Source organism: Phaethon aethereus (assembly GCF_964289735.1).
Source record: "Phaethon aethereus genome assembly, chromosome: 14".
In the NCBI taxonomy this organism is placed as follows: domain Eukaryota; kingdom Metazoa; phylum Chordata; class Aves; order Phaethontiformes; family Phaethontidae; genus Phaethon; species Phaethon aethereus.
Window position 1 is genome coordinate 21,036,335 of NC_138590.1, and position 24,048 is coordinate 21,060,382.

The window sequence follows — 24,048 nt, forward strand, 5'->3', positions numbered from 1 at the left end:
ACCATAAAGGCCCAAGTCCTTAGAGCAGCACACGGACGCGCCTGGGCAGGAAAAATAAAGCGAATGCACCTGCCCGTGTGGGCCGCGCTGCCCCGCGCCGCGGAGCTCCCGCCGGGCCGCTAGGGGCGCCACCTCGGCGGGCTGCCCGGGCGCCGAGGCGCGCTGTCCCTTTAAGAGCACCCCCAAAGATGTCGCACCGGGGGGGGGGGGGGTTCATGTGCTCGCTCGACCTAGTTTGCTAGTTCTCCTTGGACCTTCGGGACAGGTTCTTCGGGGTTCCTATTGGCTCGCAGCTACGAGCGCCGCTGTCTGATTGGTGAGCGGCGGCCTGATCCCGCCCCGGCTATGCCCAGCAGGTTTCGTTGCTGGCTGGCGGCTAGTTCCTGTACTAGGCCTCGGCGCGGGGAAGGGGCTGGGGCGAGCAACTGCTGTGGGGAGTGGGCCGGGCCGGGCGGCGGCGATGGCGGCGGCGGTGTAGAGCAGAGCCGAGCGGAGCAGTGGGCCACCATGATCATAGAGAACGTGGACGCTCTCAAGTCTTGGCTGGCCAAGTTGCTGGAGCCGATGTGAGTGAGGGCGGGGGCAGGGCCGCTCCGGCCGGCGGGGCGGCGGGGCAGGGATGGTCCCCGCCGTGAGGTGAGGAGGCTCCCCGCCGGGGCGTGGGCATCCGTGGAGGGGGAGAGCGTGGAGGCTGGGGCAGGCAGCGCTTTCTCTGGGCGCCGGGGAGCGGGACAGCGTGCGGGGCCGGGATGCGGGCGGTGTGGTGCCGGGCCCTGCCCTTACACGCCCCTGCTGCGGCGCCCCGAGCCCGGGGCAGCCCCGTGTCGTCAGGCTCCGGGAGAAGACAGGGCCCGGCCCGGAGCTGCGCGGGCGGTTCGCCCGGTGGCCAGCAGCCTCGCTGGGCCCCGACCACAGGCTGCTCCGCTGCGGTGTGAAAGTTTCATCGCCAGCTGCGTAACGTCCTTTCATAGCACGGCCCTTAAAACAGAGCTGCAAGCCAATTAACAAGAGTCGCTGGAACGATTCAGCGTACAGCCAAGAATGTCTGCTGGAGATGTGTTGGAACTTTGATTAACTCTTGGCGGAGGGATGTGGGAGGGTCGGTTGTTTCTGGTTTTATGAGTGGTGGGAAATGATTTTTTCAAGGGGTCTTGTGTTGGTAACAAAAACTGCGTTTCTGAAAAGCACCTTGCACGCTGACTGCTTGTGAGATTAGGTGTTGGTGGGGTTTCGTCCCTAGCAAGGGTCTTTTGACGGAAGATAACTTGTCAGTAACTCACTAACCTTGTAGTTTCCACAAAGTAAACCTAAGACCCATTTGAAGTTACAGGATGTATGTTTACAATGTGAAGTGATATTTCTACATATATTTTTCTATTTTTTGTATTTTAAATAGGCCTTGGAACTACTCAGTTGTAGTCATTAAATAGCAGGCCTATGAAAATTCTTCATTACTTTTCTTTTTTCTTTTTTAAGATAACAAGTCTCTCTGATACTTGGTCAAATCCTTCTGGAATTCTGTCTAGACTGGAGCATAGCTCTTGCTCTTACGCTTTCACTGACAATTCCAATCCACTTTCTGTCATGCTGTCCAGCATTCCTTTGGTGCCTGAGCTGCACTCAGGAGTATGAGTTGGAGATGAGGTTCATGGCAGAGAATCATAGAATTTGCTAGTGGGTCCTGACAGTCAAGGATTCAGGAGTGAAAATAGAAAATGGTCAACCCGCAGAAGCGTACATACCTTACACATGCTCCTGTAATGAATAATGTAATGTAACACCTAAGAGAAACTAATATAGAGAGAAAGGAAAGGGAATGGTTATAAGTAAGGGATCATCTTTATTTTAAATTGAAGGTTTAGAGTCAGTTGCATGTGGGCACTAGCACTGAATACATTACATACAGTTTACTTCTTTTTGTGAGCGTGTGTGTAAGAACTGTAAAATCTGTAAATTTGTGGTTTCTTTGTTGTTAATTGCTACATTTAACACTGCTTTCTTCGGATGTTGGAAACAGTGAGCAAATAATTTGGAGTAGAGCTGCTTGATTGGCTGCTCATTGAGGATTTTTATTTTCTCTGACCAGTTATCATCTGCATGGGTGTTTGAGTTTTGTTTGTTTGTTTTTTGGATTTTTTTTTTTTTTTATTTGAGATTATTTTTAGGTTTACGTACTTTATACTGTTTCCTTCTATTTCCATAGTTAATGTTCTAGGAAGATACACAATCCCCTCTCTAAATGTTAACCTTAATTTAAAGATTACTTTTTTTTTGTTAAACTGTTTTAAGTTCCTACCTAACATCTGATAGCTTGCATCTGCATCTTTTGAGAGAGGCAAATGAGGAGCTATTGCTTAATCATTTAACACTGTTAATCTAGTTCATACTTTGAGTGTTTTTCTAGTAGCTGAATAATGGAAAGGAAAGCAATATCCAATTTAAAGATTAGTGGCAGAATATTGCTGCACGAAGTTGGCTACCTTTGGCCATCATGAGGCTAGATGAGGGCTTATGTAGTGTGGATAGTGAATTTGTGTTAATAATTGCACCCCTTTAGACATTTTACCAATGTTAAAGAATTATTGTAAAATTTGTAGGCATGGAAATAGTCCTTGGGGAAGGAAAACCCCAGTATGTTAGGCACAGTAACTTAAGCTGTACAGAATGTATCTATGAGTATATTTAAAATGTGCTTTTGTGCTATGTCTTTCTGAACTGCTTTTCATTGTAATAATGTTTTAATACTTTAAAAACACTGTAAAACTTTACAATATTTGTGCAGTGACTTTCCTGGTACTTGCTCTGCTATTCTTGTAGAGTCATACTTGATGGTGGTTGCTGTGCTTAAGGAAAGTTAAGAAACAATGGCATCTGCTCAGTTGCCCTAGAATTGGATCTTTCTGTAAAAAGGAAGAAATGTCATTTTTTTTCTAAGCAAACCTCAGGAAGGAGCAAAAGAGTGAGAACATTGTCAGGTGTGGGCTGGTCATACAGCAACTAAAATATTGTGTTGTAATTGAAAAAAAAAAAAAAAAACTTTTTTGATGTCTCAGTCATCCCAGTGCAGCTGTGTTGGTGCTAGATGTCAGAAAAGCATCTGACGTGTGTTGCCAGGTTTTCTTCGGTGGCTCTTCTGTAACAGTGATTGTCCAACACGGTTTTTTGACATGCTTCAGCAGAATCAAGAATGGTTCTTTCTCTCAATAGATGTGATGCAGATCCCTCAGCCTTAGCCAACTATGTTGTGGCATTAGTCAAGAAAGACAAACCAGAGAAAGAGCTGAAAGCTTTCTGTGCTGATCAGCTGGATGTTTTTCTGCAAAAAGGTAGTGTGCTCTCCACTACTTTATCTGTTCAGGGGTTTTCATTTCATTGTGGGGGAGGAGAAGGGATGATGGATGATTGTTGCCTTCAAAATATTTCTTATTATCCATGCATTGAATATTTCTTACAGAGTGTGAAGGAATAAAGATCTTGTGATTAAAAAAAAATAATAACGTTAAGTTTTGTAGCTTGGTCTTATTCGTGGTGGGTGGGAGAAAATCCTCAGAAATAAAAGCTAGCAATTTCATTTTAAAGTATCAGTCTTGCTGCCAGAAGTTTCTCTGACAGATGTTTGACAACTTTTGAAAACCTGGTCCGTATTAATCTTTCAGGCTTCTGGTGAGCTTCTCATAGCAATTTGGTTCAAATTCAAAGTTTTAAACACTTGACATGCTGACACTCACTGGGGAAGTTATTGGGCATTTTTTGTGATCTGATGTGGAATTGATGATTAGTCTTCTGTGAATGATTTACTCTCATAAAAATTGCCATAAAGAGGCTGCTAACTGTAGCTAATAGAATAACTGTGGGCTTACTCCTCGATCATAAGTTTCAATCACACTTGCCCCGTAGTACATTTCAGAGTTATAAATGTGATCGAAGGAAAAGTCTCTCTTTCTGTCTCTGATATACCTGATTAATTTCTTTGTCTTAAATAAACAACCTCGAGTTCCTCAAATGTAATTCCACCTCCTTGAAAGGAACTAGTGTTTAATAATCTTAAGATGCTGCTGCTGCTGTGAACAGTGCACCAGGATGACTTTTTTTCAGGGACTTCTCTGGTAAATCTAACAGTGCCCTTAAATCAATGTGTAACAATATTTTCTTGTGTCCTATATCCTCAGAAACTTCAGGTTTTGTAGATAAACTTTTTGAAAGTCTGTACACAAAGAGTTATCTTCCTTCTGTTGAACCCGCAAAAGTGGAATCGAAGCCTGCAGGTCAGGAAAAAGAAGAAGTCAAGGAGGAGGTAACATTATTTTTTCTGTCTGCCTGCCTCTAACTTTCAAATAAGCCATCCCATACATTCGTGAGGCAAAATGTGGAAGAAAAATCCACTTTGTTGTGACTAATGATCTTTAATCTCTGTGCATCTGAAGAAAAAAACGTTCAGACAAGAACGTTTTAAAATCCCTTTGTAGAGTCTACCTTTGATCTAAATTGACAGTATTCAGAAATCCTACTCGGATGTCTCTGGCAATACCAGCTGACAATGATTTGGTTTGAGAGGGGGAAGAAGCAAAAACATTCCAAAACACCTCCTTTTCCAATTTCATATATTCTGTGAGGAATATATAAATTATTTTAAATGTCTTCTGTAATACTTGAAATTGATGAAATACGGTGACCTCTATATTGATTGGTGATTACTTTTTAAAAAGTGAGGTAGCATTCATTTGCCAACAGTTTCTTTTATCTTGGTTTTAAGTTTTATTGACAAAATCTAAAACAATCAAGTTTTTGAGAAAAAGTAAGATTTCCATAGCTGTCTAAATCTGTTTGTATATTGTTTAATCTTCTGCTATCACTTGTCCAAGATAGAAGAAAAAAAATAAAATCTAAGTTGGTGATTTTCTGAGGGAAGAGACCTCTTCTCTGTGTTTGCAGCATCCTAATGTACCAGCTTTAAGAGAGAGTGGGAGAAAAAGTTGCTATAGAAATAAATGTTCTTTATTTCTGTGTGCTCTGATAGCAGTTTGCAAAGATACTTTAGGCTGAATATGCATTTTAATTACTATAGGAAAGATGCAAATAAATTCAGAGACTATATATAAAATTCTAGTCCTTTCCCCTCCAGGGATGCTTATGTCATGCAGTGTTAAGAGCAAAAACTGTTGCTGTCATTATAAATGGACCATGGGAAGCATTTTCTTCTGACAAGTACTCTAAATGGGTATTCAGATTTGTGGTTCTGTCTGTGAGCATAAAAAACATGAAGAAAAGACCTTGCTGGAGTTATTTTTTCTGTCTTTAGAGTTAAAACTGTCTGATGGTCCTGAAGGTGACAAATAATTGGAGATTGAAATCTGTCAGTCAACCAAAACAAAGCTGTATTATATTATATTGTGGAATGCAGCTTCTTATTTGACAGAACATGATTCATCAGTTAAGTTAAAGTTGTTCTTCAGTTTTTTCCTCTCTTTTCTGATGTCCTCTTTTTATCTGACAGTGAGACCCATAATTATGACAATTTATGGAAGTAGCTTTGGTGATGGATTTATTTCATAATTTGCAACTATACAAGATACTCACTTTAACAGTTTTCCGATCAATTCTCAAAGTACTGTCATAATTTATAAAAAGTGTTTCAGAATTACCTTCAGTTGGGTTAACCAGTGCTCTGGTGGGGGGGAAAGGGGAGGTTTTGGGGGTTGGGAGTGTGTGGCAGGGATAAGGCAAAAGAAGATACCTAGGACAGCTTTATGGGACAACAGGATCAGGACATTAATTAGTTACTTCAACAACAATAAGGTCTTGATGATTTGTCATATAGGTCAGTGTATTATGTGATTCCTGCAAGTGGAGGACACAAAACAAGTGTCGAATCATAACTAAGCTTAGGTTGGAAGGGACCACAGATACCATGTGATACAACTTGTGTTGAAAGCAGGGCCTTAGGTTAGGCTATCCAGAGCCTGTCAGGCCAAGTTTTGAATATTTCTGCCAATTCTCCTCAGATAATACTAAACAAGGATGCAGGAAGCCTGCCTTTTTGCTTTGTTTTAATTGAAAAAAAATACTTTAAATATTATTGCATGTAAACTTTTGACACCAAAATTTACAGTAACTTCCAAGCAGTGTAAAATGGCAGCAAAGGCATCAAAAGTACAAAATGGATTCAGAGTGGTTTACAGTCATGGTATAGCTGGCAGGCTTCTTCGACTGCTTTTGTGGAGGCCAGCAAAGAAATGTGACTAGTTCAACTATGTGAACTTCTTTTGCCATAAAGCATTTATTTCAAAGTGTAAGCTAGTGATGTATCTACTTGGAGAAGTAACTCTCCTTAGTTGTGTTCCAGTTATGAGATTCAGAAAATACCTCATGTATAGAATTGTTTACTGTTACTAACGAGAGAGAGTGGATAGAGAACTTGTCTTTCATGAATCCTGTTTAAAAACAAAATATCAAAGTAGTTTTATTTTGGGGCATCTCCTCTGCAGAAAAACCCTAAAGATTTGAAACAAAAAGCCCAGCAACCTCTAGTGCTTTATCACTTGCAGTGCTGAAGTATTCTGTGCAAGTAATACTTAAATATTGTTTTTATACACAGTGCTAACTGTATCTTGAATTAAATCTTGGTCTTATTTTCTTCATTTAAAAAAAACTGATACTCATTCTTGATTGGTAGTTGTCTATTAAACAGAATTTTCAAGAGTCAGTTGAAGAAGAGCGGGATGGCAGGAAAAAGAAGTATTCCAGTCCACAGAGAAGCCGTGCAGATTCCAGTGAACAAAGGTTAGTTTTGAACCAAAGTATTAATATATTCTTCTGTATTTGCTAGCAATCGTTAACTGTGGATTTTTACCTTGTAGGTAGTGATTTTTCCTAAAAATAGTTATTTCCTCCCTACTTTTCTCTGTCTGCAATGTATTATCTGTATGCTGATCACATGCATGAGAGGCCTTCACTAGAAGTTGGCCTTTTCTGAAAAAGGGACAGTATTTTTCAAATGTTAATACCTAGGAATGTCATAAATTCAATTCTTTCCCATGTTAGGTACATGAAAAGCATTGTTGGGGAAGTGACAACATCACTTTTAAAACACATTCTGTTTTGGTCGTCTAACTTTTTCACCTTTCCAATTCTCCTCAGTCTTCCTCTTGCTGGTTTCTATGAATTAGTGATTCAACTTTGAGATTCTGTACTTTGCTATGTAATCTGGGAAATTCTGACTCGAATGTTTCGCTGCCCAAATTGGATGGGAAGGGTGAACAGTATCTTAACTTCTTGCAAGCTTGTTTTTTGATTTGGTCTCTCTTTTCATGGTCTACATACATCTTTTCTAGAACCAGAGAGAAAAAGAGAGATGATGGAAAGTGGAGGGACTATGACAGATACTACGACAGGAGTGACTTGTACAGAGAGAAATCTGGCTGGCGACGTGGCAGGAGTAAAAGTCGTAGTAAAAGCAGAGGGTTAAGTCGAAGTCGTAGCCGCAGCAGGGGTAGAAGCAAAGACCGTGATACAAACAGAAGTGCTGGTGAGTATCCAAGGTGCTGCTTTAGGAGAACGTCTAATGTCAGTGATGTGTGGTGACCCCTACATACTGTATGGTCTAGAAGGCTGTAGATGTCCTTGAGTAGCTGGAACAAATTTTGAGAGCTTTGTGTTCTGAAATGATTAATTAGGGTGCTGTTCTTCAGAGTAGAACAATTAAGGGGATTGTTTTCTTCTTTGCTAACACCTTAATTTATCCACAGGTGTATACCAGTGGATATCGGTAGCTGATACTTTGTGCTGCATGTGTTGACAAAGCTGTCGATTTCTTTTCTTTCTTTTTTTTTCCCCAAAAAAATCTTTTTGCAAAATAGTGTTACCCTCTTTTTCACTTTGTTACTGTGTATTTTTTAGAGACTATTTCTTTGTAATTGAAGGTGGTTATTATGTGATCCATTGTTCTTTTAGGGTTAACTCAGATCTGTTGGAAAAACAAGAGGCAGAGATTGCAACAGATTTCAATGCACATTGAGACCACATTAGTTAAGGGTGGGGGGTAAGTTTGTTGTTTCAGGCTTCCCCTCCTCTTCCCCCCCCCGCCCTTTCTACTTTTAAAGAGAAAGCTGTAATCCAGAGTGGAATACGGAGTAAAGGAATGAAGGTGCATTTTGCAAATAAAACACTTAGATTACTGAAGTAAAAACCCTGTTTGCGTTATATTTAGTTCTTATTTCATTGGTAAGACTAAGGTCCTTTAAGAACAGTTTACCATGCAGAATACTGAATATTTAAGGACATTTTTATACGGTTGTGTATTATCTTTTTCTCAAGGCTCTGATATACAGAACGAAGCTTGAAGACTTTACATAACTTTTATTATTTTATTTTTTTTAAACAGAGCACCGAGAGAGATCAAAATTCAAGAATGAAAGAAATGATGAAGGCTCATATAATCCAGTTTCCGTGTCTCCCAGTAAATCTACTGAACAGTATTCCTCTGCACAATCTATTCCCAGTGCTGTTACTGTAATTGCACCTGCACACCATCTTGAAAACACAACAGAGAGCTGGTCGAATTACTATAACAATCATAGCAATCCCAGTTCATTTGGCAGAAACCCTCCTCCTAAAAGAAGATGTCGAGATTATGATGGTAAACTGTTTCTTAGTTTCCAGTTTCATACCTTGTTTCAGTTATTCTGTGACCCTTTTTTTAGCTATTCACTAAATGTAGGCAGCAAGTCAAAATGTAGTAGCATGTGGAGTATACCTTGTATGTAAAAGATGCATATATGACCTGTATTTTACTGGGGAAATGACTAGTCTTACTGGAAGCAGTTTACTTAAAATCTGATAGTTGCTGGATAAGAACATATGGAGTTTGTTCACAACTCTGTATATGCTTGGCAAATATTTCAATGACTGGCAGTTCTGATAAAGATTGCAGTATATGTGTTTACTATAAAACAGTACTTCCGTAGTTGTTTAGTATAAAACTAGTACTTCTGACTTCTTTTTTCCACAGCTTTTATGATGGGTGCATGTATGTTTGTATGCTTTTATGGGAGATTATTCTAATTTGATTTATTTTGAAACCTCATCTGATAATGTAATGCTGGATTAGTGATTGCATGTTTTCTTTAGTAAGAAATTCCAGCAAAAACTGAAGTGCTACAAATCACTGACAATTTTTTTTTCTAAAAAGATTATTAAATGTCCTGTTTTGCAGAGCGAGGATTTTGCGTACTTGGTGATCTTTGCCAGTTTGATCATGGAAATGATCCTTTAGTAGTAGATGAAGTTTCCTTGCCAAGTATGATTCCTTTTCCTCCACCACCTCCGGGAATTCCTCCTCCTCCTGGTATGCTTCTGCCCCCTTTGCCAGGTCCAGCTCGTAACATGAGGTTGCCAGTTGCACAAGCTCATCCACAGGCACCACCTCCTGTTGTCCTTCCCGTACCAAGTAAGTCAAAACATTGTTCTGTGTTTCTTTGTCAATGAGTTAAAGTGGTGGCTCTTTCTGGAAGTTCTATGTGTATTCGAAGTAATCAGTTCAAGTTTCTTTGCTAGCCATGTGCTATTCAAAATATTGCCAAAATAGTTCTGAAAAATCAGCTTGTAAAATCTGATGTTCCTAGCACTCCAAATTAAACTAGATAAATTCGGCAGGGAAGTGAAGGGGGGTGTCTTTCAGATTATCTCAAAACCTTGGTGGTGTTTGGGTTGATCACTGACTATTGGATTACTAGCTTTTTTTTCCCCTAATGCAAAAAATGTTTAGATTTAATCTCCTAAAAGTTCTAATAAATTTCTGTGTTTGTGCTATATTATCTGCTATTAAAAAGCAATACATCATTGATACATCTAAGATCTATTTTAGCTCAGAGGTAATCTTTGAGGTGTTCAGCCTTTTTTGTTACCTTAATACAATGTAAATTCTATGAAGAAATAGAATATTAGATACGTGGTTACTCTGTTTCAGTACTCTATTCCAATAACACAATACATGCTGTGATAGTTGTATCAAATAGCAGCAGCTATGGGATGAGAAATAATTTTATATAGAATTAACCCTAAACTTTGCATGAGCCTTTTAGTGGGTGGAACTGGCTTGCTACTGAGTGAACTGACAGTGCTTTCCGATGGTCGTCTTAGTAGGTTGTGTAGTGTAGTGTAACTCATTGTCCTTTTTTTGGGCACATAGTAACTAGGCATGTATGTATCATATATGGTGCAAACAAAGCAAAAATATCTAGATAAATTCCTTGTCTGTGAATGCCTTTTGCCCTCTAGTTCTTGTTTTAGAACTGTAATCTAAATGTTGCTGATACGATCTCTTGCTCTGAGCTGAGCAATCCTTGATTCTCCATGGCAGAGCTGCTTTAGTTAATGCAAGCTCTAACAAAACCTCTGGGGAAGAAAAGACACTTCTTTTTTGTTTGTTTATTTAAAGCTTTGCCCTTTCTGGAAAAGAGAAAAGGTGTTGGAATCAAAGTAACTTACCTGAACAGGGCATCTCAATTTACTTTTACTGCAGTGAGATTGTAAATATTTACAATCTTGACCTTGCTCAAAGCCAGGCACAAACAAATTCCATTGAATTGTTTGCACATTTATCTGTGGAGTTACAAGTCTTAGTGATGTATTCTATGGTGTCATTGTAGGACCACCTTTAACACAGTCAAGTTTGATAAATAATCGTGACCAGCCTGGGACAAGTGCAGTGCCCAGTCTTGCACCTGTAGGAGCAAGGCTACCTCCTCCATTACCCCAGAACCTACTGTATACAGTATCAGAACGTAAGCAAATACTTTTTTTTTTTTTTTTTTTTTTAAATCTGCTTGAGATATATATTTTAAAATTCCTCTATTGATGTGTGATTAGAAAGTATTACCTCTGTCTTCCTCCGGTACATACAAATCTAAAAAGAAGTCTGATGGCTTTCCTTGTGGTCCGTCCATCATCTGCTGTTACTGTGTGAAATAGCAGTAGTGTTCTGTCACTGTCTGAGGAAACATCATTTGTGGAGAGCTTCGTTTAGGTTTCACATGCTCAAAGCAGTAAGATAGTTGCATAAGAAAGGGATCCCTTCATCTTCAAGCTGTCTGGTAGAACAGTAGCAGGCAAAAGATGGATCTGCAAACCTGTAATTACTGTTTAACTTGGTCTTTTTTCCTATCTGGTTTTGGCTACTACAGAGGAGAGAGTTTGGTGGTTTGTTTGGGTTTTTTTTCCAGCTGTGTATCACAATAGTCTCTACAGTCTTCATTTGCATTAGTACTTTCTATCTTTTTTTCCCAGAATTGACTTAGTTCTAGCTTTCTAACTTAAAAATGGATGGCTTTCAATGGGCATGTCCATCTTCCTTAACAGCGCTTAAGTTATTAAAAGTGTTTTTTTATGAGGGGAAATAGTAAAAATACGTAGAGAGTCCTAGATTGCTTGATTTAAATCCAACAAAGCTTATATTTCCTTGATAATGAAAGGAGTAATAGCATTTCCATGATTTACATGAGCAAAATAATATAACTAAATCTCAGTGTTTTATAATATTCCCGTCTGGGTTTGTTTGACATAATTATTCTGAATTTTATTCAAAGGAGGGCTCTAATTCATGATCCATGTCATTTCCTTTGTGACTTTCATGCTTTTCAGAACTTCAGTCACTTGCATATCTTGTTAGATTATCTGTTCAATTATCTCCAAATCCTGTCAGGCATTTACATGTTACCATTTGATTCTTTCAGCTTCAGCGCTTCTTCTAATGGGTGATTCTGTCTGTCTTAGCTCGCAGGGCATCACTGACTTCAGTTGCATTACATAATTCTGTTCTTGAGAACATCTGTGGACACTCTCATGTCCTATTCTTGGATTCTTATGGTAACAACTGCTGGTTGCCCTCTTGCAGTCAATCGTATGCCAAATAATGGAGGAGGAACTTCTGGTTCAGCTCGTGCAAGGTTAATGAAAGTTCTTGGCAGAGTCTGAAACTAAACCGTAAAACATCAGTATTGAAATTCTGGGCATTTGTTTTAAATTGTAGAGTCTTCATTGTTGCTGTGGAATAAGGAGCTGAAACTTGGAGCGCATCGTCTTTGAACTCCCCTTATGTAGGCATTCATTTCTGTTCCAGGATGTACTGTGTTTCTGTGGAGGCTTTTCATAGACTTTATTCATTCTAGTTCTTGTATAGCTTTTCCTTTTTATGGTTGGAAAAATGCATTATCCTTGATTTGGACCATGGGCTGGAGGAACAATATGAGTCAATTCTGTCATTTTGGGTTCTCATGGTTACCCCTTTTAGTTAAAATAATCATTAGCACCCTACTGGAGCTAGGCAGCTGATCTCACTCTTACATAAATTAAGAGAATTAATAGGTAAGTATTGGTCAAATTATCTCATGGTCAAATTACCTATGATTTCTCATCTTTCTTTGACTGGAATCATTTAAGTAGGTTCTTCCCCAAAAATCCTTTTCTGAAGTAAACTAGACTGTTCATCAACATAGACAGAAAATCTCTTCGCATCTTAGGCCCTACAGAATACATGCTCAAACTAAACATTTTGTTGCTCCCCTTGAAACACTGTCAGACATTGTGAAGGTTGTCATACAGACAGCTCGTTCCTTTTTCAGGCAGCTCACCAGCAATACTCAATTACTGTGACCTATGTGCTTTTGACAAACAGTAACAATCAGATTAAAAGACAAAGGAGAATATGCCCAAATAGACTTAGGCATAAAGTTCAGTGGAGGGTTTTAAGTGGCTACACACATTGGCTGTACGACCTCTTTTCTGTCTTCTCTTCATCCAAAACAACTTCTGATTCTTGGACATCCATGCATTTCCTTAAAGGAAAATTAACCCTGAGTCTTAAACTCATTTGAAAAATTCTTTCATTTCTCTCCTTTTTTTATAGATACATATGAGCCAGATGGCTATAACCCTGAAGCTCCTAGTATTACCAGTGCTGGTAGATCTCAGTATCGACAGTTCTTTACAAGAGCACAAACGCAGCGTCCAAATCTAATTGGCCTAACATCTGGGGAGATGGATACAAATCCAAGAGGTAGGAAGGGTTTCTAGTCATGCTGTTGCTATTTTTGTCCAAGACCGTCAACACTTATTTTCCCCTTTTTCAGGCTGAAAGCAATAGTTTTTTCTTACTGATCTAGTATTTCAGAGCAATTTGCAGACATCTCTACCTTTTTTAAAATGCTAATATGACCATATTAAAGTCAAAGCAGGCTTTTTGATTAAAAATAACCACGTGGGAATGTTACAAGGGTTTTTTGTTTGGTTGTGGGTTTTTATTCCTCCTTAGCCTGTGAAGGCACTTTTTGGGTGCTGGATGCTTCTAGAAAGAAAAATGGTGCACAAAGATGGCACTAAGCAGTACAGTCTGGAGACTGCTTTTGGTTTGCCAAGGGTATGTTTAGGACCTGGGGCACAGAGGTGATGATCTACGATACTTGCCTTGGCTGTTGTGATGGTAGTGAAGAGGGGAACTATCGTGGCATGGTTTTGTACTTGATGGTCTGACTCTGTCGGCCAGATGTTCTCTCTGAAGTGAACACTGCAGGTAGCATTCTGATTCTCCTAGCCCGTGGAAATACCAGTCTGCATTTAAGTAATTCTGAATCCTTAACTGGACGGACGTAGATGTAGTCTCTTAGTGGTGACATGTACAGAGTATCTTTTAGGGGAGAGAACAAGTGAAGGCTCTTTAGAGAAATTTTTGTTCTGTTAGCATAACTTTCTTTTTCCCTCCTGCTTTCACCGCCCTGATCCTTAAAAGAAAGATGGTAAATTTTAGTATTTACTGTTATACTTAAGCATTTCTTATTCGGTAGATAAGAAAGATTTTTCAGTATTTCCTTCCAGTGACTCATCCTGTAAAGAATATGGTTAAATATTATTGCAGAAATTGCTGTAGCTGTTTTCATCTTAATGAACATCATAAAGGCAGGGTTGGGGCTTTATTGCTGGCCCTCAGATTCTCTCTGAGAACCCGTTCCAGTTGTAAGGCGTGGGTGAATGTTTGGCAGTGATGCTTCAGGCCACTTGTTTTACTGTCTTTGTCTTGTGTGTGAAAGGTTTACTCTAAAATGATCCTCCAAAGTAAGATTAAAAGTATCGCCAAAAATGCCCAGTCTTTGTTCTCACCAGTGTAATCAGCAGAGCTCTGGCATATATAAAAGCCATAGAAAATTGACTTATGACTCAGACTTCTTTTTAGGAGTTGAATATTTGGCATACACAGGAGACTAACAGCAATAGAATAATCTTGAAAAGGTTTTAAATAAATACTTGGCAAACTGTGATCTAGTGCTTTAGCTTTGTGTTTGTAGAAGTTTCTTCAAACTTTAAATCTAATGTCTCTGAGAGTATAATTTCATGCCATGGTTGTGCTCAATTAACAGTTTATTGCTGAAAACTGGATAGAGGGATGACAAGGGGGATAGCAGTGGGAGGAATGGATTCTTGGTTGCTTTTTCACTGTCAAGGGTTAATACAGGGGAAGTTCATTGTTTATTCAGCCCATGACACATTGCAGAACTCTAACCTGAAGTCTGGGAACCTAGCCTTGTTCCTCCCCCCGCCCTGCCCCTTCCTGCAGAATCTGAATTTTCAGTACCTGAAAGATGGAGTTTTAGCTTTGTTTCTGCAAGCTACTACTAATCTTAAAGGTGAAAATCTCATCCCTACTGGCTGGACTAAATGTTTGTTTTCCTCAAATTGTTTAGTTAAGCTAGCAAGTGATTTCTGAGATAACTTCATAAACAAAACTGACCAACTTGATAAAGTCTTCCTAATTTTTATGTTTTTAAACTCAACACTATTTTGCTGTTTAAATGAAAGCTTTTCTGATATCTCTGTTGATAAGAGGTGAATAACCTTTTTCCTTTCCTCCAGCTGCCAATATTATCATACAGACTGAACCTCCCATTCCCATTACAAATAACAGCAGCAATGTAACTAGAGTTGTCCTTGAACCAGACAGCAGGAAACGATCTCCAAGTAGCATGGAATGCCTACCAATAAAGAAACCGTGGCTGGGAAAGTAAGAATTGTCAACTGCAGTTCACTAATTGGAATGCACTTTATTGCTATCAATGCTGTGAACATTGCTATTCACTAGTCCCTGTAATTTGAGCTGGTGGGGTCAGAAAATCTGTGTCGACATAATACAGAGACCGGATATTTGGTGGTGGGAGGAGGTCTTTTTTGTTAATGTCTAGAGTGTATACTCTTCATGAGAAAAATAAAAGTTAAATGTGTGTTAACATTTTCTGCCTTACTTAAGTATGTGTATGCTTATGTAAATTACTATCTTGTTCTCATTTTTTTCTAGGCAAGCAAGTAACAACCAGAATAAGCCAGGATTTTTGAAAAAGAATCAATATACTAATACAAAATTAGAAGTTCGAAAAATTCCACCAGAATTGAACAATATTACACAGCTCAACGAACATTTCAGCAAATTTGGAACTATTGTAAACATTCAGGTAAAAATAAAAGTTCAGTTTTATGCCTGTATATGGGTATTTTATTTTCCCTGAAGCCTTCTTGAATATTGCAGCTGAACTGCATTCCTTGAAAAATCTTAATGGATGATAACTGGGAGAGTAGGTAATCAAATGCAAAGAAACCTTTTTTTTGTCTACTCTATATTATTATCTTAATTCTGTAAAAGTATGTTGGCTTCTGCCTTCATGAGGTCTTATTAAATTTGAAAGACTTGCAGGTTTAACTTGTGTATAATTTTTGAAAGAGATCTTCCAGCAATTTCTGTCTTGTGTGATAGTCCTACAGTATTTCGTAGCCAGGATTTTGACAAAGATGCTACAGGAGAGTCTCTGTATGCATCAGTTTATTACCACTTTGCATCCTAGAATTGGCACTAGTTCAGTGGTGTTCCTTGCACTGTAGGAAGGGGAAAAGCAGTATGTAAGCAAAACACAGGTAGTTACATGTTTAAAATAGCATTTATTTTCCATTTATTTTTCTAGGTCTAAATAGGACAGATACCTGGGAAGCCTCTGTATTTCTTGAGTTGATAATTTTATGTCTTAGCCCCAAAGATACTGTGGTGCTTTCTGCACCTTGATAATGAAATAATGCATTTAAAACATGCTATCTCAATCATTATACTAGAAAGTCCAAGATATATTTTTATTCCTGTGATTAATTTTTAGAGATAAATTGTCTTACTCAAGACTGTTAGATGATGCTTTGAGAATGTGGTGAACCTTTTGCATTGTACATCCTCGGACAGCAGTCTTCTTTCAGGAGGTTGGAATAAAGAGCTTTTGAGTCAGCACTAGGGTCTCTTCAGTCATACTCCAGTGGCAGTTCACAGTGCTCTGAATATATGATGCTATTTGGTGGAAGAGTCTCTTTTTAATTTTATTTTACTTTTCTGTATATAGGCTTTGCTGCAAGTACATGCAATATTTGCCAGAAGGTCCTTGGCTTTAATTGCCTAGAAAGTTTTACCTGTATTTTGAACAGTTAATAATATCCCACTCATTATTGCAGATTATTTGTACGTTGGTTTGCTGCTGGTTGAGATCATTTTCTTCCTTGAGAAATAATGCATTCTAATGAACTTTTGATTTAGGTTGCTTTCCAGAACGATCCCGAAGCTGCTCTAATCCAGTACTTAACTAATGACGAGGCTAGGAAGGCAATTTCCAGCACAGAAGCAGTGCTGAACAATCGGTTTATAAGGGTACTGTGGCACAGAGAAAGTGAGCAGCAGCCCCCATTGCTACAGCAACAGCAGCAGCAGACACCCCCACAGTCTCTTCATCACCAGCTTCACCTTCAGCAGCAAGCCCTGACCGCGACTCCAGCTGTAACAATGCATAGCAGCCTGTCAAAGGTATTGTGCTGTCGTAAACTAGTGATTGAGCGGTGGAGGTTATCAGTGTTCTTAAATGACTGCTACTTCAAAAAAGCAGAGTATATAATCTTTCATTTTTTAATATCCATTGATAAACAGGTGATGAATAAACCACTGGCATCTGGTGCCTATGTCCTTAATAAAGTCCCAGTGAAACGTCGCCTTGGAGCAGCAGGTGGAAATCAGCCTGACTTAAGCCAGTCTGGGGCTGTGGCAGAGGATTCTCAGGTATGTTTATGAAGGCTGACCATCTTCATACTTTCAGTTAAAGCTTTGACGTGTTAGCTGAGAAGGAACTAGCAAATAGAACTTGTGAATTGTTCCCAGTTGGTTTTGTTTCTTTTCACCAATGTTCTATGCAACCCATATCTTAACGTGTTTTACCCAGAGGGCAAAAAGGAAGTCAGTGACTTCTTCCTAGTTTCGTTAGCCGTTTGTATAAAATGACAATGACTTCAGAAACAAAGTATCAGTATTTTTAAGTAGCATAAAATATTTTTGACAGTGCTTTATAGTAAAGAAATTTGACAAGCCTGTATGTGATGTCAGCTTTTTGTTGGCAAGTCTAATTGCTTTCCCAGTGATTTTTGACCTTATGCCATGCTTTTTAACGGTAGTGCTAGAAGCTTACAGAATACTTCGGCATAGAGTTCAAGCTGGTACAGTTAATTCACACTGATATCATAGTGCAGCATATGTTCTTGGCCACAGAGAAGTCATTTTAAGAAAGGCAGTATGCAGGTGACTTGCTGTCTTATTTGATCAAAAAATGTGATGTTAGACTTGCAAAGCTGAATATTATGCAAATGCAGAAGATCAGCTTCAGTGGTCTTCCTAGTGGCTATCAGGATACAGAGGAGGTTTTGGATTAAAAAGGAAAGAAAATACCTTTTGCAGAAATCCTTTTAAGAAGTTTTTAAGCTCATTGCTTGCAAACAAGTTGACTGTTACACCAATGCCTTTATGCATGCGTTTTAATTGCCTTGGTCTTTTTGTCTCCTTGCACAAATCAGGAAGTTTGTGTTCATGTTTCACAGAATACATTCCTCTGAAATTCATTGATGGTATATCACATTTGTTTTAAGCTATTACATATTTTTGTTCATGTGTTTTACTGTATCAGACATTTCCTACTTCTACAAGCCACTCAAAAATGGTTTACAGTTCTTCAAATTTAAAGACATCTATGAAGCCTGGTGCAGGATCCAAACCTCACGATGTACAAGAAGCCCTTAAAAAAAAACAGGTACTTTACTATTCATTGGCTGACTGACAGTATAGCGATAGAAGTACTTTATAAAGACAGGTTTGATAGGCAACTTTAAACCTCAAATATTGCTGTATAGCTTTCTACACAAGTGTAGTTTTTGTCATCATTGCCGGACTATCTTGCAAATGCATGTTGAGGTTAATCATGGGTGAGGGAGTGTTCCTTTTGGGGTGTCTTACTTGACACACTTGGTCGTGTGTGGGTTTTCTGGGTTTTCTTGAGGCATTTCTCTGATTTTAACCTCTGCAGGTATGAGACAATGAAGGATATGTTTCTTAAGAGGTGTCTGAAGGGGCAAAAATTTAGTAGAGTATTTCACAGCAGGAAGCTAGTAACTTTTTACTTTTTTTTTTCTGGATCAGATATGGAATATACACTTTATACTTGTGCGTTTTGCAGGCTAGTAGTTTTCATTATGGCCTTCACTTCTATAGCTTGAAGAAGCTATATGATATATATGAGTATGTACAATGCTATTTTACTGATTGAAAGAATTTCCTTCTAATATAGGAGGCAATGAAACTCCAACAAGATATGAGGAAAAAGAAGCAGGAGATGTTAGAAAAACAAATAGAATGCCAGAAGGTAAGTGAAGAATGTCCTCTAGTGAATACATTCTGATTCTGAAGATGCCTGTCTGTCCAGTGTTGTTTTTTCTGGAATTTTACATTCCTGCTCTTTGATAATACATAGATGTTGATAACCAAGCTGGAGAAAAATAAGGCCATGAAACCAGAAGAGAGAGCAGAAATAATGAAGACCTTAAAAGAACTAGCAGGAAAAATATCTCAGTTAAAGGATGAACTAAAAACTTCATCTACAACCTCTACACCATCAAAATTAAAGTCCAAGACAGAGGTATTTATTGCGCAAGTTACTTACCTGCCTGTCTTCTGCAACTATTTCTAATACTATGTCCTAAAAATGCAGCAGCATTAGATCAAAGCACTTCCAACCACTATTTTGAATTTGAGAGTGATAACCATGGACAAGCAAGCTATGGATTTAAGGAACTTGGATGACCTAGTTTTGCATGGAGCTCATTCCAATTCTGAAGTGGAGAATTCTGGGTCCCTCAAAAAATGGGTTGGGGGAGGGGCACGGAGGCAATTAAAACAAACTGAGTTTAGAGGGAAGTATGGGTATTGTGTACTGATCTGTCTACATCATCTACATAAACGTATTGCTGAAGAAGTGGAATAAAACATTAAAAGCATGCATTACAGTTCTGCTTTTCCCTTCCATTTTCTCTCTCTGCACCTTTTTCTCTAAGGCACAAAAGGAACTTTTAGATGCAGAGCTGGACTTTCATAAGAGACTATCATCTGGAGAAGACACAACTGAACTGCGAAAAAAACTAAATCAATTACAAGTAGAGGTGAGTTTGTCTGGATCAATGCTTTTAATATATTTATGATATATAAATGTTTTAATCCTTTCAAACTGAGGATGGCGTTGTACATTATTTGCCTCCTTTAAACAGGCTGCCCGTTTAGGCATTTTGCCTGTTGGTCGAGGAAAGACAGTGCCAGCCCAAGGAAGAGGTCGAGGACGGGGTCGTGGTGGCAGAGGAAGGGGCATGTTGAATCATATGGTGGTGGATCATCGTCCCAAAGCACTGACAGTTGGCGGCTTCGTTGAAGAGGAAAAAGATGAATTGTTACAGCACTTCTCTGTAAGTATGAGGTCACATTAAAAAAAAAGAAAACTCTGAAGAGAACTGTGATGGAACTATAAATCTGAGATAAGTAGGTAACCAGTAGCCTGGATGTATGCTTATTTGCAAAGACAGACATGCTAAGAACTATGTAAATAACTTTCTTTTTCAAATTCTTGAAGATGCAAGTCTTTGTTAGTGTAAACGAATCAAAGACTTCATCCTGAATTCGTGGAACAGGCTATGGATAAGCAAACAGTTTCAAGAGTTATCAAGGGTGTAAATGTGATGTCTTTTATAGTTGCATTACAGTAGCTGCCCAATGCATTCTTTTAATGGGCAAATCTAAATAGCTTACTTCTATTAATTCTGCATTAAATTATAAAACAGACATTAGAAGGCTGAAAAACACCAATCAGCCTCTCTGTTTACAAATTACTTTTCAGATTAGCAATTCATACCATTTATGTTGTTTCTCTCTACCTCAAGAAGCAAAGCACTGTGTTGCTAAACAGGACATCAGTTTCAAAGCAGTTAAATTTGTCTACGAACTCCTGGCAGAGCAAGTAGCTTGCTATTTTGCAATCTAAGTTACCGGATGTGTTAGCATCATAACTAAGTTAATAAAGGACAAACTGATTTTACATTTCCCTCAGTTACTGTTTCCAGAATTAAATGTTTTCATTTGCAAAGTTAGTAAACTTCTCAGAGAGATCATGCAATACTCCATAAGTAGATCCAGCATGAAATCTAAGCTTGATCAAGTCAGTTTGGTGTTTCTGGCTGCTGTTTGCAAAGCAAGTGACTGATACAGAAAACTAATTTTGTAGAATCCTACCCTTTAGAGCTGGATACAGAAGGGCTCTTGAGAGAACTTGTAATCTGAAAGCTTGTTTGTTTCTGGTTTGAGTGGGAACAGAGAATTTCACAGTTCTTCATACAGTGGGGTAAGCTATGCTCTTTGGGGAATGATTACTCTCTGCTTTGGCCTCATTACTCATCAGAAGATTAGAGGACACTATTACTGCTTTGATAGGTAAATTCAGTGAAAAATGTTGTGTGTTTTGATCAAAAAAAACAGCCTGGCTTATGGTATCATAACAGTGCCATGAACCCTGGGAAAAGTCCTAAGAGGGGACCAGAGTGCCTTGTTCAAAAAGATCTTTGCTTTAATTCTATTTCTGAGAGACTTCATGTTTTTGAAAGTTTTGGCCATGCTTAGCTGCTAGAAGTTTTTACAAACAACTAGTGCTGTTACTCAAGCTATTATTTTACTGGCTTTTAAACTACTGTTCTTCTGCTATTCATATTAAATCTGAAGTTGACTTCAATTTTCTTTTGTGCTGCTCCATGCATAAATCCTTTTTTTGTTTGTGTTGGGTTTGGGGTTTTTTTTTTTACTGTTTAACTATCATTGCTGTGGTCATCCCAATTTCTACCATTATGCAGTATATAAATTCTAAAAATGCAGACGACTTGTTAATCTAGCCATACTAGATTATATTTTTTTCCTCCTCCCAGTAGTATACTTATAGAACATATTCAGCAGCTCTGTAGCAAAGTTTGATTCCTGTTACTGAAATCTCTTTTCCAAATTAATGAGCTCTAAAGGACTTGCTTAACAGGTCTAAAGAACAACAATGAAGGGCAGAAGAGAATAAGGAAAATAGTTAATTCAAAGAACTCACTTCTGAGCTTTAAATTCGTACACTTCATTTCCTCCTGCAAAACTAAGCTCCACTTGTTAGAATAACAATAAATCTGAGCTTTTGCCCAAAAATGCAGGTGCAAGTGCTGCAATATTGCTGGATGATGCAGCTGAGATTTTTCTGGTTCTCACTTTCTGTCCAAAAAAAAAGGCTTCAGTCACACTTCAGTACTGAATACACTTCACGGCAATTGTAGCACATGACAATTATGTTTTTGGAGGAGAATATTACTACTGTTCCTAATCGATTTTTCTCTCATAGAAATTTGGAGATATCGAAGACCTTCAAGAAGAGGATTCTCCATTAAGTGTTGTTCTAACTTTTAAATCTCGCTCAGAAGCTGAGAATGTAAGTAGAATAATGGATATATTTTTTCCACGGTTCTAAAATAAAAATTTTTAACTGCTTGTGCCTGCCTTTGTAATTTAAATTTAGCAGGCTTTGATCCCACTAGTTTGAACTAGATAGTGTGGGTATTTGTTGCTACTGCATATAGTGTCACTAAAAGGAGAAATACCTCCTGTTTACCTTAATCGCAACATAGGTCTGTTGCTGATAAAGGTTCAATGTCAGGATAAATTCAGAGCTCTGTTAGCCTTTTCTGATTGCTGGTAGATGAGCATTATTTAGCAGGTTCAGGTTTGAGTGAAGTTGCTCTTAGACTGTAGTGGATGATTGTGGCTTGTATGTTTGAGATCTTCAAATGTGCATCTGCATAATGTTCACTGGGTCTAGCTCATTGTCAGCAGTGTTAAAAATTCCTTACTTCACCCTCTTTTTGAAAATATGTTCATTTAAAATACAATCTAGGCTGCTAACCAAGGATCCCGGTTCAAAGACCGAAGGCTACAGATATCATGGTACAAACCTAAGGTACCTTCTGTGTCCGCAGAAATCGAGGAAGAGGAATCTAAGGAAGAGGTATGAAAACATGTTAATAACCTAACCACTCCTTTAGGAATCGAATAGCTAAGAGCTCTTTTGGGATACGGTTTTCTGTTTACTGAAGAAATTTCATAAAATATGTTTTTGCAAACTAGAAACTTAAATGTTTTTGAATAGTCAGATAACATTTCCCACATTTTAAAAAAGGGAAAAGGAGAAAAAAAAAATACATGCGTTCTGGATGGGGTGTTGATTTGTCAACTGTGAAAATAAACCTCACATTCTCTATGTGCAGGCTGCTAATCTTCTCACTTCACAGTATTAATGCTCCACTGTAGGATAAGTTATATATGTTCTTGCCTGTAACTATGAACACATTAAGCTTTTAAAGGTTTTTCTGTCTAGGCATTTAACAGAAACCTGTTGCTTCTGTTAAATTGTTTATTTGTTGTTTATTCCTGCTTGCTTTGAAGTTTGAATTTCCTTTCCTTTCTTGATGTGTGAGGCGCTACTGTTCTTTCCGTAAAACTTGTTGAATGTAAGTGTGTGCGTTTCAGTGCAACATACTGTAAACAAGAACCTGATACAAAGTACAAGTGATGTATGTTGTGTGACATGTTTCCTAGGATACAGCATGGAACTTCTTTGTTTAAAAGTACGTTTTTTCTTCATCTAGGAGACTGAAACCTCAGATTTATTTTTGCACGAAGATGATGATGATGATGACGAAGATGAGGATGAATCCCGTTCTTGGAGAAGATGAAACTTGATGTTGGAAATGTGTAATTTTAGGAATATAGTTCAAGCTACATCTTTTAAACATTTATTTAAGGAAGTTGATGAGCCAAAAAAAGCTTTACTTTCTTTTCAAACCACAAGATCTAAAGTGAGAAAAGTTTGTTATAAAAACATTTCGGACATAGAGCTGTGATACTAAGCTAGCCAAAGGCCCAGTAACTTTTTACATAATTATCAAGCTCACCAGGGTGGTGATTTTTTTCTATTTAAGAAGGATTAAGGGGGGGGGGGGGGGCGCAAATTAGTATTTTCTTGTCCTCTTTGTGTCACCTGTATTACCTTGGTTTGTTTTTTTTATAATGTGATTGATTTGTTAGTTTATTATTGAAAAGATACTACAGGTTTTATTTAGCAATATTATGGGGTTAGGTGAAAGATGCAAACTTTCATTAAATGTTATGAAAGAAAAAAATTGCCTCATTTGCTAATTGAAAAAGGGTAGCATTTTATTTCATATGGAATCACTTATTGTAGGAATTATTATGTGGCTAGATTCATAAATCCTTTATTTCAATATGTTTGAAAGCCACACAGTTTTTGTGTTCTGCTTTTTGTGAGAGGAGATGGAAGAAGCAATTTGACAGGGTATTATTATAATATTGTCCAGTTCTCTCTGTTTCTTCAAATTCTGCTTCACAGAAAACATCATCAATGACACATACTTGAGTGAATTTTCACTCACTGTTGATTTTCTTCTGTAGTTTCAGTATGAGGTTCAAGTTTAAGTTAGACTGTTTGTTTACTGCATTTCAGTATTTGTGAGCATGAATGTAATGAGTTTCATACTTCCTAAAAAAGAAAAACAACTAAACTGGCAACTGCCTACCAGCCAGTAGCA

At 38.3% G+C, this 24,048-nt stretch overlaps 1 protein-coding gene across 1 annotated transcript; it reads left to right on the top strand.

The window, feature by feature from the left end:
* Positions 1-507: 507 nt before the first annotated feature.
* On the top strand, positions 508-23,175 carry LOC309409764 (RNA-binding protein 27-like; the record flags this gene model as incomplete). The annotated part of the gene is made up of 20 exons (XM_082005975.1): positions 508-566; positions 3,208-3,326; positions 4,170-4,294; positions 6,689-6,780; positions 7,332-7,525; positions 8,381-8,635; positions 9,212-9,445; positions 10,647-10,853; positions 12,902-13,051; positions 14,899-15,046; positions 15,338-15,491; positions 16,607-16,870; positions 16,991-17,119; positions 18,015-18,137; positions 18,672-18,746; positions 18,855-19,019; positions 19,435-19,539; positions 19,645-19,836; positions 22,338-22,448; positions 23,089-23,175. 20 exons carry the CDS (start codon positions 508-510, stop codon positions 23,173-23,175), a joined length of 2,988 nt encoding a protein of 995 aa, XP_081862101.1.
* Positions 23,176-24,048: the final 873 nt, after the last annotated feature.